Source organism: Melopsittacus undulatus, chromosome 2, assembly GCF_012275295.1.
Source record: "Melopsittacus undulatus isolate bMelUnd1 chromosome 2, bMelUnd1.mat.Z, whole genome shotgun sequence".
NCBI lineage: Eukaryota > Metazoa > Chordata > Aves > Psittaciformes > Psittaculidae > Melopsittacus > Melopsittacus undulatus.
The window spans coordinates 42,267,697-42,286,429 of NC_047528.1; the positions used below are offsets into that span (position 1 = coordinate 42,267,697).

Here is an 18,733-nt window from a genome sequence, read left to right on the forward strand (position 1 = left end):
CTTTAAGACTTCACTGATTTCCTAATAAAACAATGCTCCAGTTCTACATACAACAGCAGCATCCACACTCGTGTTTACCATTGTGTGTGCAACCCACTAGACCAGCCAGAGGTGAAGACAGATCTCTGAAGTAACATGACAAATTCTAGGTTTATAGTCAGGCTGAAGAGACCTGGTTGAACCCTGCTTTAATTTCATAGGAAGCTAATTTGGCCCACGGTAAGATTTTACCAGTGACTGGTATCTACATAGCTAGTGTATACCTGTATAGTTACATCAGTTTACGTGGGTATTAGTGAAAGTTTCGGACTAAAAAGAAAATAAATCCTAACCCCCCCCCCTTAAATTCTCAAGTTTGTAGCTTTAGGTAAACTACAGGAAATTACAAAGTTAATGTAAACAGCTCCCCTTACATTACTCACCTTTTCACTTTTATCTCATGGAGCATGACTGGTCAGGATTACCCCAGCTGCTTTCAACAGTGATCATGTATCAAAAACCTCAAGTGATGTAGCACTTACGTCAGAGGTGAGATTTGGGACTGCACATATTAACAGCCCCTTACACCGAAACAGACAACCAAGCCAATGCTGGATTGTCTTCTGGAAACAAGAAGCATGAACCCAGGGAAAATTATTTTATACAGCTGTAAGACACTGATATTCATGCTCCTGGTGAACATCATGACAGTCTGTGGTACTCTGGTTCCTATGTCACGGATTTTTACTTAGTTATTATTAACTTGTTCCAACATAAGAATTGGCAAAATAAAAATTGTGCAAACTTGGCTAAAAGGGAGCACCATAACTTCTCCTAAAGCCACTTACTACATAGAGTTGGCCTGGGAAGTTTGTTTCATAGCTGCGTTATTTGAGCTAAAAATGCTGTAATAAAAAACTGTTGACCTTCAGTGGAAGGAAGAGATTCAACAGAGGTTTCTCTGTGGGAAGCAGAATGTTGGATTTCAAAGACATGAATTACAAAGTGAGGGAACACCGGCACGTAGGTTGGGCATTGCCTCTAGTTACTCCCACTACCACATTAGTATGCAATAGGTTTGCCTTGCTGACATCAGGACACTGGCCATCAATGTTCAGAGATGTTTTGGCTGCATTATGGGCGAGATTACTTCACACACTCATTTCATGATTTAGTAATTCTTAGTGGTACTCCACCGTATCAGGCAGGCAAACCCAGGAGTCACAGTATAAAAAACACTGAGCTTTTTTACTGTTACGGACTAAATATATTGACACCTTTTATACAAATAAAGCAAATTATAGTATTACACTGATTTAACAAATTCTAATACAAAAAAAGTGTATTTCAGAAAATGTGATTCCCAAATCAAATCTCTAAAGAAACACACAACTTTCCTATAAAGATGTCCGCTCTCCTGAGCAGTGCTTGCTCAAAACAGTTATGAACTTATGTACGCTCATAGGTGTATTACACTTGAACTGTACATATGGATAAACCTTCCCAAGTCAGAAATGAAGAAAATTACTTATTTTCAGGAGCAGCTGTACTGCTCACATGAGAAGAGGCTGCCTGCTCAGCTGAGCCTGGTCCATAGCTGGAGCAGCTCCTCCTTGCTGACGGCTTCCAAACACGTTCAGCAGCAATGAAGACGTCAGTGTTACCCATCAATAACAGAGGAGAGCAAATAATATAACTGGTAGTGGTAAGAAATGAAGTCACAAGCCACATCCAGATCACAGGCAAAACACTGCCTACAGCACTTACGGACTAAAAACTTTCTTTAATAAAACTGATGTACCAAATATTCAAAACAAGGTTTTGCCTATTGCTCTACTCCAAGCAAGTTTACTGCTGTTAGGTTTTTAAATAAGAAAAGATTGAGCTGGCTGAATTCAAAGTATACAAAATGATCATCTATCAAACATTCACTTTATACATAAATGTTTCTGAAACAGATTTACAGTATACAATTAGTTTATACAGCTTAAGCAACTGTTACAATGTCATTTTTCTCAAATTGAAAGCAGCCAAAAGGTCTAAGGTTTTGTTAGAAGATCCTTGGTCACCACTTAAATTTTAGCCTTCATGTCTCATGCTCTTCACATCCACGTCATCACATTTAACACTTCAGGGTTCGCTTCATAAACTACACCTTATTCCATCTGACCCTAGCTGCAAAACTGGTTAATGGGCAAGAAAAGCTCATTAACTCCAATGTGGGTTAAATACAATGTATCTACATTTTTCCCCAGAATGCTTTCGCTTCCTGAGCTAGACATAAAATACCTTAAAACAGGTTTAGACATAGATCTGAGGCCCCATAAGCAGACTACATTAAAATGCGTAGAGGGTAAGAAAAACCACACCACGTCTGGTAGCTCACACTACTATTGCACTCCAAATGCATTTTAGATGGATCTAATAATCCATTGAATAAGGTAACAATATTTTAGTACTCTTATACTATGTTATTGTGTATAGCTCTTGCCTTTTATTACTTTCATATAAAAGAATGTATTATTTCACAGGCTACTAAAATACACCTCTTGGTGTACTTATCTATTTATCTAGGTCTTGCGATCTAGGTGCCTGGGCTTAGAACTGGTGCCTGCAGTCTGCACCAGAAGCATGCAATTTATGTGTGGCTTTGTTTTGGTTTTAAGATCAGATCTCATCCTGTTCAATACTAGTATCTAAATGAAAGAACAGCCTATTGAAATTGGTATTTTGTAGGTACATTTCCATATCTTAAATGCATTTTTTATTTCTATGAAAGTTTGAGGTCACTGCCAAAGAATGAATTCAGAACAGAAAACAGATTTTCATTTGGATAAATATGGGGTTTGGAGCTATCCATGATTTCTGGTTTTGAATCTGGATCTCATAAATAATTCTGAATGAAAAATTAATTTTCTAATCAAATCATGAAGTAACTTACAGTAAAAGCTGTATTATTAAAAAGCTTATACAGTAAATTGCAATATGGTAAGCTTGGGTTTAAGGTGCTATTCCATCTGCCCTGAAGTCTTTTAAGGACTTTACCATGTAGGCATCATGTCTGGGAACCAGACTCTACCAAGATGCTTTGAAACTTCCCAGTGAATCTGCTCTAAGCTGTATTTCTGATCAGGAATCAAAACTTCCTCCATAATAGAAAGCTGTGAGAGACGACCACCGCACATCTTCACAAACTCAACAAAGGCACTGCAAGAGACTTCACATTCTCCGAGGCCAACTGCTGACAGATTCTTGCAACGTTCTGCAATACGGATCAGCTCTTCATCCAGGGGCCGTAATCCGTTGGCGCATACAACCAGTTCAACCAACCGAGGACACGTCATCCCAACACGGCCAAGTACGTCTTTGCTTACCGATCTTCCAAAATAAAGGTGAGTGACAGGTATTTCGTAACGAAAGAATGGGTCAAACTCTTCTTCATATAAGAAAAAGTACATGACTAAATTTACTTTAGGAGAATGCTTGATGAAAGCGTCCCAGCTGCTCTTCTGAATCGTGTGGAACTGAGTCTGTCCAGGGTTCTCACTGACAACATCAATGCGCAAGTGTTCCAACCTGACATGTTTTTCCGAGGACAAAGCAAGCAGAAGCTCATCGCTCAGCAGGTGGTAGTTCAGTGCCAGCTCACGTAAGCCATGACACTGGTCAGCCACGCAAAGGATACCTGGGAAAAAAACAATACAGAATCACCAAATGGTCTGAGTTGGAAAGGACCTTAAGACCTGTGGGAGCGGATTCTCAAGTGACAAGCACAGAAATACCATACTCTGACTGTTCTGTCCTTGGTAAGGCCACATATACTCAATTTCATTTTTGTAAAAGAGGCTTATACAGAAGTATTTCCTTAGCCTGCTCTGAAAGAACTACTGTCCCCCTCTGGCTTACAAAGCAACCATGAATGAGATCTGTCACCTGAGGGAAGCAAATGGAAAATGTATGCTAGATATTTAATTAAATGTGGAAGTTGCTGCTGTCAGTATATGTTCTTTCTAGCAAAGCACTAATACTTAAATTTGGGAAAGCAACAGCAAGAAGAAAACAGAAGAGGCAAAATGCCTCTGAATTAGAAGCAGTAATTCATAGAACAGCTATTTCCAGACTCTCCCTTTCATGTATCAATATAACCTGCTGCTTATGTCAAAGACATTAACAAAAAGAATTCAGTTCAGCCTTTAGGCTTCCCACTCATCCTATTTGCAGACACAAGCAATGGTACCACGCTGATAACAGTACTAAAATAAACCCAAAAGTACTAAAAAAGCATGCAGTCCTCTGCATTCCATGTGACCCAGAAAACTGGGTGAAAATTGGGATATGGTCTTTCCATTAATAGGAGAGATGGGAACATCACATTTAATACGGAGCTGAAAAGATTGAGCTCAATACACTACAGCTTCGAAGCAATGAGAAGAAAGCAGTTATTTTAAGGTCCAGTTATTAAACTCAAAAGAGAAGCCTATACTGAGCCTAAAACCACTTTCTGAAATAAATTACTGTAAAAATATTGCATAACTGCATACTCCAAAGAAGTTTGTATTTTCCACCTGAGGATCTGCAAGAACACATGCATCAGAAGCTCTTTTAACTATATCAAATACTACCAAATGCAAAAAGTTAGATAAACTAAAAAAAAAAAGGGGAAAAAGAAGCAGAATTTAGGTAAACAGAATTTTAACCCAACACTGACAGTAACTATTTCCTATAAAAATGATTTCTAGATCTAACAGTACTCATCCGTTCATTCAGGAAGGAAAGGATGGGATCCAAGATGAAGAGAAAATAGATTTTTTTTTTTTTTTAAGATTGGAGCACAAAATTAAAACTAAGCATAACTATAAACTTGTGTGTACCTCCTGCACATGCCAAGGATAATGTCCTGGCCTGAAATAGTAATGAAGTTATTCTTACAGCAATACTCCTGGAAAGGCTATTCTGACCACTCCCCTTCAGCAGACTCAAGCATGCTGCTTCATAATACCTAGGGCTGTGGGCACATGAAATATTTTAAACAGAGTTTCAAGATCCACATACATTGTCACGCCATTCACTAGTGCAAATGTAAAAAGGGAAGAATAGGTGTTCAACTTGCTGTGATTTCTGATGGGTCAAGGACTGGATTTCCACATCGCATTCTGTCAATGAAGTTACACAGCCAATGAAGTCACATAGAACTGACCATGCATACAGTGTAGACAGTTACTGGAGGGCCTGTCTGAAGCCCATGCTGTTCACAGAACATCCCTCAGTCAGCACTGCCTAAACCTATGTGTCATGAGAGGTAAATCACTCTTGATACTATATAGCACAGATATGCATCAAAAAAACCCCTCTACTGAACTGCTAATGCAGACGCACCCAACAGCCACTCTTATCCCCTACTCCCCCACCCAAAAAGAAGCAACTCCCTGCCCCCAAAGCAGAGCAGAAAGGCTTTCAGTTCACGCTGTTCCAACAGCTAATATTTCAGGTAATAAACAGCATATCAACGTGGATTTAAGAATTACCATTATTGTTTTTACAAGTTACTGTTGCAGTTCTAATGCAAGTTAAACTTCAAAGAGGAAACAGCAAAGAGCAGAAACTTCAAATATGCTCACAAAGATTAGAAATACATCACTGCCTTTGTTTCTCCAGCTCAAACCCAAATATGCCTCTTTGTACAGTAACTCAGGGACTATTCAGAGCATCCTCTGGAAGCAATTCACACTTTGGTATCAGTGTTTCTCCTTTCTCCCTGTAGTACTGGAGTCTCCCCCTTGCACTACCTTGCATTACTCTTCTCTGTCCTTCAGTAACAAATTTCTTGAGAACTAATCCAGTAATGAACATATTCTACCTCATCCCAATCTGCAATCTGAAGTCATGTTATACTACCTGAAGCGCATCTGTAAGTAATTAATTTTGCATAACTCATGCCCCTTTTGGTTCAATTCATGTTTTTCCACATTTATGTCAGCCTGCAAATTATAATATTCCCAATGGAAAAAAATCTAGGTAAGTCTCAGTGCTCAAAGTTTCTAATTTTAATTCAAGAGGAGTTCAAGGCCAAGGAACTGGCTTACTTACAGCCTAGTTACAAATTACCGCTGGAGCCTCCTCCCATGGACGAACACGTTATGGCTCCTGTACTTCTCAGGCACAAGGATTCTCAAACAAAATCTTAGGCCAGAAAAAGCAGTCATTCAAGCTAATTTAAACAACCTATGATTACAAAGCTTTGAAGGAAATAAAATGCCAGTTAACATGCTGGTGAACACCTTGTTGGACAAACCTGCTGGAAAACAAACCTGCATTTTCAGGAATTCTGCATACAAAACCAAAGACAAGGTTTTGTCTGAGACCTTTGCCCACAAAAGGTATGTGTTTGTGTTTTCTTTGTTAGCACCATAGTAACATGCCCTCTGCTACAGTATCATTTTCCCCAGTTATAGGAGGTGAATTTTACAGATAATACACCTAATATTTACAGTTGCTATATACTTGCATGAAGAAAGCTATGATGACTACAGAAGTTTCTACTTATCCTCAAATGAGGAACTGAATTAAGTTGCCAGCATCTCATTTACAATTCCTCTTCTATTTCTCAGTGAAAAATCTGAACTGCCAAGTTAATGAGCTGTGAATCAATCTTAAATTTGCCGTGTATTGCACACATCTTCCACAACTGTTAATTGTATGAATGACAACAATCCTCAGCAATTTCGTTCTGATACAAACTGGCCTCATTCTTGCCACAAACACACTTAGAGTGCTAATGAAGTACATCTAGTAATGACAAGTTCTGCACATCTCAGTCTTCCTGTCATTGGTATCATTTGCAGTTATTCTCCAGTAAAAAGATTAAACTGCTTTCTTTCAGAATGGCTAAACCAGCATCTTCATAATCCAGGACATCACAGCACTCAAAATCTATACATAATGAACTGTGGAAAAGGAACTCATGTTCCAAAAAGTTTTATTATACTGGAATACTTAAATAGTCACTGCAGAAGCAGTGCACTATCAAGTCAATATATATGCCTTTAAGTTCCACAGGAGGTTAGTTATTTGACCAGAACAGACATGCACTGTTTTATTATTAGCTCAGTAGTCACTCCGCAAGTGATAGGATGGATGGATTGACAACCAGCTGAATTAGTATTTTATTCAGTGACATTTTCTGTACATACCACATTCATCCTTGCTCTCACCCCACCACTATTTTTTCAGGGCTTTACCAGTTTCAGGCAGAATTTAATGAATTCATTTCATGTTTGAAACCAAACCAAACCAAAAAAAAACAAGCCACAGGAGCTTACCAGCTGGAGAAACATGAGGACAACTGCTCATTTTCAGCAGTTTCAGTGTGTCGCTGTTGTTAGCCACTAGTACTTTGAGAGATGGATCATCTACTGGTGTATCATCAATCTTAAGTGAAGAGAGTGATTTGGAGTTTACAAACACCACTGTCAGTGCAGAAATAAAGTGAGACTGAAAAAAAAGAGTGTAAATGAAACACTAGTACTTGAAATAAACATCTCAATTGTTCTATGCTGTGCACAGCAGTCCTAGTTTCATTTTACATTATTGACATGTTCGTTATTGACAACGTATGCTGGAAAAGCATTCCTTTGATACTGCATAATTAAAAATACTAAAATTTACAACTTTTAGAGAAAATACAGTAGCTTTTTGCTATCAGTCTATGTATTTGGCAGAACAGAATGTCTAACAGACATCAATTAAGAACCTGGCCCAGGACAATCCAGTACACAAATCTAAATCTATAGGAAGACCACAGGCAAAGAGAAAGCCTACAAGCCCTAATTTTGAGGGTTATTTGCATGTCACACTCTAAAAGAAGCACCTTTGAATACAAATTTCCATGTGGCAAATAAGCTGCACCGGTGAGATGCAAACACTGTCGAAACTGGCAACTCTACACTGTTAAGATGTGTCCAAAGCTAAATAACACTACTGCCTGCCTAACATCCACACAGAGAATTTAGGGTCTGAGTGGATTTGTCTTGGAAAGCAGAATGGTGCACTCTAAAGAGAGCCAAGGAGCAGGTGATCAATTAACTATTCTATGATTCTAAGTAGCACAGATAACGGTGGTCCAGTGGTCCAGGCTGGTCCTCAGCATTTCTATGTAACCACTGAAACTTACCAGCAAAGGCAGAGCCCAGAGCACCTGAACTTGAGAAACACAGACTATGGAGCACATGCAGCAGTGCTTGTAGAAATCATTGATGGTATGAAGGAAGTGAATAATAGGCTTATCTTCATGATTTCTTACAGGATTTCCTGAATAGAAGATTTAAAAAAAGTACTTCCTCCATGCACTATATTAAGTATCCCATAAAATTACCTGCTACTTTGACTTCAGTACAGTTTCACTCTGAGCCACATGCACTTGTAGAACCCTGAATAGAGTTATGTGAAAGAAGGCCTGGCGACAGTATTAGCTCATTCTTATGTGTTATGTGTGTGGTTTTGGTAAAACTCACACACACTTAGATTTAGAGCAGGAATTAATATTTTCACATTAACATAAACTGTCAAAATCAGTTAATGCAAATGGAAACAGAAAGCTCAAATCAGAAGTATTAGGCATTTTGGCTCCAGGAACCCCTCCCAACTGTACTGACAAACTGAACAGGATCGTAATATATCCCTCCAGTGAAAACTAAGTAAAACAGCTAAACCAGCATTCAGATTAAGAAATAAAACAAGAATCAAGAATTGAGAGGACAAAGAATTTCCAACACACTGTGAATTGTTTTCAACATGTTCAGGTTTTCTGGCAGTCACTTCTCAAAGCAGATCAAGAAAAGGCAAAAAAGCATACAAAAAACAGTTAAAGATCTGGAAATCCCCTTTGACAATTAGGGATTTAAAATACATGTTCAAGAGAACTACGTGATGTGGCTGTGATCACTGCCAAGGATAGTAATTGATAATCCTTCTGTAACTAACCTTGCTTAAGCCCTATAACCTACTTCCTTTCCTGAGGCTGTCCCTAGTTCTTCCTTATCCTTGTTGCCGTCATTAGCAATGATGTCACTGAGATCCAGCTAATAGTCTAGCTCTGCTTGGCCCTTCACATACATGGATTCAAGAACTGAGGCTGTAAGACATCCAAGATGTCACTGCCATAGAGCAAGCAGTCCAGCTTACCCCAACCACTCTCCAGCTCCTCAGCAATAGCACCCTTCTACCTCACTAGCAGGAATTCTTGTTTAGAAGCACATACAAGAGATTCACTGTCATCTACAGCAGATGCATTTTAACAAAATCTAATTTTTGGTAAACATTCAAGGTAAAAATCTGACAGAAAATTTCAGAAATACAGTGCACTTTGCCTGGGAATCTGACATTTGACTGTGTGACATGAAGTACTGAAAATCACGATCATATTACTTTCTAAACAGAGCTCATTGAACATATAATCCCTAGAGTAAGCCCACATAGATAAAACTGTACCACTCGTTTGACTGAAATAGTCTCCCAAACATCCCCACAGTACAATTATACAGATGCAAATCGTCTACCCTCCTGACTTGCATCATGTTGCTCAGTATTACATTGAGGTCAATAGACAAAAGGACTTAGAAAAACAAGGTCAGAACCAAGTTCTCACATGATACAGAGAATGAATGAAACTTAATTATCCATCTTAGTACAACATCTCAGTTCCTCCCTTTAATAGATCTCAGTAATAAAGCTTTCTTTAACCTAAGATTCATATTCTTACAATAAAGCTTTTCATAAAGTTGTAGAAATACTGCATGGAACACTGAAATACTGTGCTATAGAAAAAATATACATATCAAAATACCTTTGGTAAATCCATGAAGCTTGGCCGCGCAGTTGAAATTAACCCAAGTGTTTTCAGAGAGCAATTCACAAGCTGTGATAAAATATCACAAGCTGCTTCTGCAGATTCTTTGCTACTGTCCACCTTAAAACAAAACAGATTTATTATTCAGAAAACACTGCAAACACATCCTTTTTACAAAAAGCAAAGTAGAGCAAATACACTTTAATGGGTTTTTTCCACTTTACCTTCTGAATTGTGATGTCAAAAAAGCACACAAACCACCTCATTGAGAATACATCAGTGCCATTCTTTTTCCCCCAAAAAGCACATACCAAAAATCCAAGATAATTTGCTACAAATTTGCCACTCCCCTGAACATTTTGGTAAAACTTATCACGGTGAAGGGTGAGCTTAACAGTTATTTGAAGATATTCAATCCACGTCAAATAATAAGCAAGCAGAGGTTGACTTGGGTCCAGAGACTCCCCTACTTCCTCTTCACATTCTTCCTTATCAAAATGCAAGAATTCTGCAAGTTGTTTTTTTTATGGTGTCTCAGATCTTAACATACAGCTGCTGGAAAGTTAAGTGCATTATCACATGAACCTCTATCATAGAATGGTTAGGACTGGAAGGCACCTTAAATATCACCTAGTTTCAGTCCTTCTGCATGGGTACCTTTGACTAGACCTTCATCATTAATTACCACAAGAGATATCAATGGGTACCCTGAAAGAAATAAAACCTCATTAGTAAGCCTGTTATGAAACTGAATCATTTATCGTGCCTCAAGTGGATTTCCCCCAACACTCAGATGTTCTGTATGCAAGACAGCTTTGCAAATCCACAGAACATGGGTTTGATCACAAGATCAATCTCAAGTCTACCATAAGTCATGCTAGCTTGTCGGCAACTGACCCAAGCCCAATGAATGTCCATTTTCTGCTTGAACACAAGCTGAAAAGCCTCGTTTCAACAATCCAGTCTTTCTTTGCCCACAAAAAAACCCTGGTATTTTCAGCCTTGACAGAGTAACACACAGTATTATATCCACTTCCTTATGACTACCCTTGCTACTTAGTATTCCCTGTGATCTAGAATTCATTCTACAACACTGAAAGAAAACTGAAGGAACATGTTTAAGAAATTATGTGGGTATTTACCAGTGAAGGGCATCTGAAATCCTTCAAAATCACTTGGTGCAAAGCAACATAGACAGGAAATAGCACTGGAAGGTCATTTCAATACTGATAAGAACCCTGCAAACCTTGTGATAACAGTTTGTACCTGGTATTGCATGAAGCAGCAATACATGTCATCAGGCAGAGGTTGGCAGCCCCAGCTACCAACATGCTCGTGATTCCTACATTAAAATTGCCGGACCTCTGAAACAAACAACTAGTATTGTCCACTTGGCTCCAGAAGTAACTTCTTTTCTAAATTTGTCACTTAGCTGATGCATACACAGTCATGACTGTTTCACAGCACCCTTCCAGAACAGTGACATGTAAGCCAGTGTCAAAGGTTTTAGTCTGCTGAAAATAATTTCATGATTCCAAAGACAGTTCTCAGCAAGCACCATCCTGTGCAAATCCCATGTAGTTTTCCAGTTAACTGAAATGCAGCTGTGCTAAGCAGATGCCATACACAGACAATCCTGCTCAATTCAGTACTAAAACTGATAGCTGCTTATTAGTAGTACTGAAGTCACTCTCTGTGCATTAGATTTTCTCTAACCAGGAATAGATCCACCCCCCTACAGAATGCAAAATGGGAAAACAATTTATGCATCCTGATGAAATTTAATTCCGAGGCAGGTATACACATGTACAGTAGTATCAGAACTGAAGTATTGCTTCCCACTCACTGATGCAGAATTTTAAATACCTGTTACAAGAAAAACAAAAAAAAAAACAAACAGCAAACAAGAAAATCCCCACCTAACTAAATTAAGGCAATAAAACGTTATGCTGAGAACTGTTATTCCAAAATTTAGTCCTAAAAATATATCCAAATAAAACAAATTAATTGGGAGGTAACCTCCATGCCCATATGCCCATTTAGAGAACCCATTTCTGCAGTAGGCCTGAAAACAATGCCTACAACACTGAGAGCTGCCATTTTTCTTTCTAAATAACTGACAATCCTAACCACAAAAATAGCATCATATGCCTTTCTTAACATTTAGTGATGTTCTTTAATTTTCAATGTGTTAAAATGTTCTGATCACAACTGTCAATTACCCCTTATCATCAGTTTTTCAATTACTGGCACAAACCATACGTCTCACGCTTTGTATTTATGACAGATGAACCATGAGAACTGTCTCAAAAGTTATTTGAGATTTTCCTTTAAAGCACTCAAAATGCAGGGGAAAGAAAAGAATCAAGTGTAACAAATGCTTTTATTTTAATAAAAATTGTTTAGAAGCCTATAAAATACACTACCTTGAAGCTTACATACTGCAGGTGATTGGAATGCCTCTTTATTATTTGCTTGATTAGTTCAGGATGTGTAGCCCTCAAGTAAGATGTAGCTGGTTGATTCAGTTCAAACTCAAAACACCTCCAGAGATCAGGCATGTGAAACACTTGGTTCCAGCTTCGGCAGACCTGTGATGCATGAGCACGATCCAGAAGGGGCAAGTACTGAAACACCTGTAGGATAATGTCTTGAAGCAGGTTTGCCCAGTCTGGACTCTGCACGATTACGGTTTTCTCATCTGTGACCTTGTGTCTCTTGGATTCTTTCTCAGTTGTCTCTTCAGATGAACTGCTGTTGGCCTCAGTAGTTTTCCTTCCTCGTTTCATTCTACAAAAATAGTAATAATAAAAAAAAAATCTATACATTTTGTAAATGTAACAGTATCAATAAAAAAGTGATGAGGTGAGAACATGTTTTCTGTAAACACACTTCTGCTGGTTTCATTTTCCTTCTTTATATGGAGAAGAGAAAAAGAAACAAAAATTCCTCAAATCAACCCACAAGTAACTATGATTTTGAAGTGGTAATCCAAAAATAACAAGGAAGGAAAATGTCAGACAAGAAAGTGAATAACAAGTGTATGTGTGTTTGCAGGCACTGCATCTTGCAGAAACTGTTAAGTTCACTTTATTCCCAGAAAGAACCTTTATTTATTTCTTTTTAAAAAGGTTACTTTGATATGCACCTATTTTGAATGAGTACCCTTAAAAACATATTTCATCAAGAACGTTGGTGTGCTTCCAGTTTTCCAACTAACTAGTAAAGAAGGATTATGAAAGATTTCCAGTAACAGTGTGGAAGCTTTAACCCACAAATAAAAAACAAACAAACAAAACAAAAAAACCCCCCACCCCACACCAGTTTCCTAGACTGGGAAAACTTTTGTCAAAACCATACTAAATTCAACAAGTCTGAGGCAAAAGGTTATCTCATTCTCAAAAGCATCCACAGTGGTTTCACACAAGCTCTACCTTAAAGTTACATTATTAAAGAGGGGAAAAAAACCCACCACTACATAAATCTGGAATAAATCTAGCACTGCATTTTGATCAAAGTGTATTCTTTTATACATGCCAGCTTACAACTGAACTTAGCAGCCAACTGTTGTTTTTAAAAGCTCGATGCAATGCATACCATATCCTAAAGGGTGATGAATGAGCCTCACACTGAACTACAAGATACATAATTTTAGTTTCTAAAAAGCTGACAGAATCCAGAGGAGAGGTGGGCTTTACATACATAAACACCTCCCAAGCCCCTATGATTTCTATAAGATAAACACGTACTCCATACACTCTGAAATCATTCTGGTTTAACATTCAAATACAATTACACATATAAGATTATCACATCCCAGTCCATGGGGGACCTGGACACTTAATTTTCCTTGCCGTGTACTGCAACTAAACAGAAGTTCAGAAGTCTTTTTAAAAACAAAGTGTAACAGATATAGAAATGAAAAATTACAGTTTATCCTACAGCACATCATAGGTTATTTTCACAAAGCCAGCATCTCCTTACCTATCTTTAAAGCACTTTAACCTTACCTACTCACATGACAGAAGCAAACTGTCACTTTAGATCTGAAGCTATTCATAAAAGGATGTAAACGAACAACTGTCACGAAAGACTGATGAACAGAATTTGTATCTTGATTTTCTTCAGCTTCATTTTCTAATCCCAGTGGCACTTGGGGCAAGCATAAGATGAAAACACTACTGCGAAAAATATCTACATATCAACTGTAATTAATAGCTCATGACTATGAGACAATGCAAAACACCGACTCCTGTGCTGAAACAAGCTTTCCACCTGGCAGAGAGTTCTGCTGCTGAGCCACTATCTTTACTGGTACAGAAGAAAAGCAAGAAAAGTGAATAGTGACTTAGAACCATCTGCAAAATAAACTTAAACCTAATCAAGAATCAGATGAGCAAATCCACTGCAAACCTGTCATGCTTGTCTTTGAGACAACTACTAAGCACAGTCCCAGAATATTATTTGTAATAAACTAGTCTGAAATGTAATATTCCTTTAAATATTAGGCTAAACAGATATTCCTAACAACTAGGTTATAACAAGCAACTACCATTGCAAGCTATTCACTTGCCAAATTTGGGATGTTTGATGTCTTTAAGTCTTTCCAAAGCCATCCCTTGTTAATCCGTCAAAAACTAAAGGTAATGGAGACTTGGCTCTCCAAGTCTTCCTCTAGCGAGATCCTGCCTCATCTTTTGCTGATAAGGTGATACATGTGCGTAGATTTTCTAGTTAGGAAGGCTGCTTTTATCACTGCTTCAGGGGGACAAGTTCTGTATTTTCTCTTTTACCACATTCTAAGTGCTATTGTGCATGTATAGTAGAGCTGATCCACATATGCAGCATGCTTACTATAACTTATCTTTTCAAAGACAAGAGGACTAGATCTGACACCTTCATTTTCTTCAGAAAAGACCAGGAGTGAGCTGTCACTGACAAAACTGTGAATCTGTATTAATTTTTCAGCTGGAAAATTAACTTCTTACAGATGGCTGACAGAAGTGGCCCAGGTCATCCACAGCGAACTTATATGCTGCACCTCTGAGCCAACTTGCTCAAGTTCTAAAGTAGTTAATTTATGATGGTTACAGATCAAAACCCACTCTGGAAGCTCTGGGGAACTATCCCAAGTTAATTTCTTATTAACTTGTTCACCTAATTTTTGTCATCTTGTTTCAGAAATTAAAGTATTAGAATAGCTTTTTAAAAATATAACTGGTTTCAACTTAACATGCTAACATGCCTAACCATAAAACAAATGCAAAATTGAGAGAATGCAGATTTGCCTACAGGAGTTTCTAGAGTCTTATAAAAATTATTTATTAAAAAAAAAGACCAGTTAAAAGAATAAACCTTTCTGCAAACTTCGAGGCAAATGCAATCAGGCAGTTCAGTTCATTTTGTTTTATGTATCTGATACTCTAAACAAGTAACCATTTTAAATCCAAGGCCAACAGAAATAAGTTTTCAGCAAGGAAGACACTGATGCTGGCACATTACTGTACAATATTTTCCAAACAATGATTGCTTATCACTTCCTACAATGCTTGAACCAGAATGCTTTTAGCTCTCTCAGGTACATGCAGGAGACACTTAGTGATCAGTTTCTCCACGTTGCTGCTATAATCAACTTTGCTTTAAAATCTCAGGAAAGGAAAGCCAAAAAACAGGAACAGGCAACTCTGCCAGGACAGAAAGATGAGTGAAATTAGGATGCGTGATGCTTTAAGACGTTCCAAGTACATTTCTCAACGTACTTGCTTCAGAACTCACTGTTCTGAACTCCGCACCTGGGTGCAACCCACTCTATCTTGTTTGCAATACAGTCATGTTCAACCATAATCACATAGTTCAGTCAGCAAGCAGGAGGAGCAAAGCACATGCTCAACATGGTTTTAATGCTGAGGTGCAGACTGAGACAGTTCCAAAAGCAAAAAAAAAACAACAACCCAACAAACCCAAACAAACTCAAACCAAACAAACAACCAAACAAAAAACAAAATAACCAAACAAACAAAAAACAAACCCAAACCCCAAACAACAAAACTCAAACACCAAAACCACAAATACCCTAAAACCACAAACCAAAACCCAAGCAACTATGCACGGCTGTTTCCATCCTGCTGCTAACGCTTTCCCACGAACAAGCCTGAGATCGTGGTGTTGCTTTACACCTGAAGTAAGGCTGTTCCAGAAATAAAAGGAGTGCGTTAATAGGAAGAATGTACTTAAAGACCCCTACCCGCCACGAACCACCATCTCCGCCGATACCAACGAGGGGTTTACAATCTGTTACTGTTACCATTAGGGGGCTGCGACACAACGACACCTTATAAGTAGGAAGGGCTATAGCCTTTACGCTTCGCTACTCTCGGCGAAGCTTCACCTCAGGGTGGGCTACTTCCGGTCCAGCCCGCGGGGACGCCGCTCCCAGGCAAGGCCCCTTCTCAGACCCCCCCGTCCCTCCCCCGGCAGCGCAGCCAGGGTCCAGCCGGAGCCCTGGCGCCGCCGCCCACCCCCTTCAGCCCCTTCACCTGTCGGCTCCCTGCTGCGCTTCGCATTAACCGGGACTCGGGCCGCGCTGGCGCCTCCGCTCCGACCACATCAGCTCCCTCCACCGAAGCCTGCCCAACACCTCCTCCGCTCCCCTATCCGTCCCGTGTCGTCCCGTCACACCCACGTCGCTGTTTCCTTTCCTCCCTTCCTCCCTCCCTCTCTGTTTACTTCCCAGCAGCGGAAGCGACGCAAACCGGCCAAAATGGCGGCGAGCGGGCTGTGAGGCGGCGCGCCCCCTTCCCTTCGCAGGCGGGAGGCGGTGCGCTGGGGGCGTCGGGGGTGCTGCCCGCTGCGGTAGTGAGGCCTGGAAGCGTTAGGGGTCAGTGAGCTTGTTCTGTGCCTGCCTCCACGGCAGGTTCAGCTCCCACCTCAGCGATCTCTGCCTTGGCGTACATTCCAGATGTAGTCCAGATAGAGGAGCCTCATTGCTGGTAGAGCCGATTATTGCAGCAGTTTGAAAGGTGCATGTTAGGCTGCCCTTAGAATCATGGAATGATATGGATTGGAAGGGAGCTTCAGAATAACCTAGTTCAAACTGCCCATCTTGTATCCTTCCACTCAACCAGGTTGCTCAGAAAGCTCATCCAGCCTGGCCTTGGACACTGCCAGGGATGGGGCAGCCACAGCTTCTTGGGGCAACCTGTTCCAGTGTCTCCACATCCTTACAGTAAAGAACTTGTTCATGTCTAGTCTAAATCTGCTCTTTTTCAGTTTAGAGCCATTCCCCCTTATCCTGTAACTTCAGGGCTTTGTAGAAAGTCTCTCCAGATTTCTTGCAGGCCCTCTTTAGGGACTAAAAGGCTGCAGTAGGATCTCCTTGAAACCTTCTTTTCTCCAGGCTGAGCAAGCCCAACTCTCTTAGCCTATCTTCACTGGGGAGATGGAATAAGAGAGGAATAGATGGAATGGAGAACACAAGCAGTTGTTCTCTGTGGCTCCAGGAGGCTCTGCGATTGGAGTGCTTGGGTTGCTCCAGGCGAAGGGGAAAAAAGCAATGAGTGATAGTTTCTGTGTGTGGCAAGTGCCTCTGCATATGTGGTGCATGGCATACAGCTTGGCTTTCAGTCCTCTGTGTGACTGAACTTTCTAACGTTGTGGAGATCCCGCAAACGTAATTACAGAATCACAGAATCCCGAGGGTTGGAAGAGACCTCGAAAGATCATCTAGTCCAACCCCCCTGCAAGAGCAGGGTAACCTAGAGTACATCACACAGGAACTTGTCCCGGCGGGCCTTGAATATCTCCAATGTAGGAGACTCCACAATTGCAAGATATAATAGATTACTGCTTGAATTTTAAGTTTCAGGCCAGTGGATTCTGATCACAGTGATCCCCATCATTAAATTTGTTAGAAACAGGCGGATGTGATCCAGTGCTGTCCTCAGTCTGGAAATGGCTTTGAAACAGGGTGACGGTACTTCAATGAGCTATCAAATGTTACCATCCCTGATGTTTTTGAGAACACTATAAAAAAAACTTGAGTAGCATTTTCTTGCATACTGAAAGTCTATTGAAAATTTTTCCCCCTCCTGTTTTAAGTCTAGTTCTTTGAGACTGTTAGTGCGGAAATACAACTTGAATAGAATGTTTTTCAGTGAGATGTGTTCATTTTAAATTTGAATTTCTATGAGAGAATAATCTATTCTTCTCCAATTCAGAATGTCTGGAGACATTTACTACAGCTCAGCTGTTACGGTTCTGTGTGTGTTTATAAATCTGTGTATGTCCAGCTTTCAGCTTTTTAGGAAGTGCAACAGAAGGCAACAAGAGGTGGGTTATCACCTCACCTTGAGCAGATCAGTGAGCATCTTGGATATGCTTGTAATAGCAAATATGTGACTGTAATTTGTTACACGGAACAGCTACATGGACCTTGTTAAATAATGTGTGTTTGAGGCTGAAGCACATACTGGCAAGAAAACTGTAGTAGGTGTTTTGCTGTCTCCGTCTGGAAATGTTTGATGTCTTCCGTTCTCGCTGTTTAGGAATTCTTTCAGTCCCATGTTCTGGTTCATAGCTGGTTCTCTAGTAATGAAAAGTCATATTTTCAAGTGTATAACTTGCAAGCTGCTGGAGGTGCTGGAGACAAAGGTAGACTCTGACTGCAGAGGGTTGACCCAGACCTGGGCTTGGTATGTGGGGAGAAGGATCTAGTATTTGGACATGAGTGCCTCCCCCACTGTTTTCAGGCAGCATTATGCTGATGTTGTGGTGTAACTGACCCAAGTCAGGTGAAGTCAGTAGAAATGCCTTTTCACCAAGACCAGTGCTGTGATCAAATTCTGGCATCTGCATTAAAAAAGTGGAACATCTTGTAGCAAAAAAAAAGTATTTTCTGGGTGTTTGTGGCAG

The 18,733-nt window shown here is 39.8% G+C and overlaps 1 protein-coding gene across 1 annotated transcript; it reads right to left on the reverse strand.

The window, feature by feature from the left end:
* Positions 1 to 1,230: 1,230 nt before the first annotated feature.
* On the reverse strand, positions 1,231 to 16,550 carry FBXL3 (F-box and leucine rich repeat protein 3). The gene is made up of 5 exons (XM_005148115.3): positions 16,360 to 16,550; positions 12,250 to 12,613; positions 9,821 to 9,943; positions 7,299 to 7,470; positions 1,231 to 3,664 (listed from the first exon to the last, which is right to left on the reverse strand). Exons 2-5 carry the CDS (start codon positions 12,610 to 12,612, stop codon positions 3,021 to 3,023), a joined length of 1,302 nt encoding a protein of 433 aa, XP_005148172.1. The 5' UTR covers position 12,613; positions 16,360 to 16,550; the 3' UTR covers positions 1,231 to 3,020.
* Between the last annotated feature and the right edge of the window lie 2,183 nt (positions 16,551 to 18,733).

Coding starts and splice junctions, on each gene's coding strand:
- FBXL3 (XM_005148115.3), bottom strand. CDS start 12,612: ATGAAACGAGGAAGGAAAACTACTGAGGCCAACAGCAGTTCATCTGAA. Junction 9,944..12,249: donor TGCAGTATGTAAGCTTCAAG/GTAGTGTATTTT, acceptor TTTTGTTTTAAG/GTGGACAGTAGCAAAGAATC. Junction 3,665..7,298: donor TCCTCATGTTTCTCCAGCTG/GTAAGCTCCTGT, acceptor TTTTTTTCCCAG/GTATCCTTTGCGTGGCTGAC.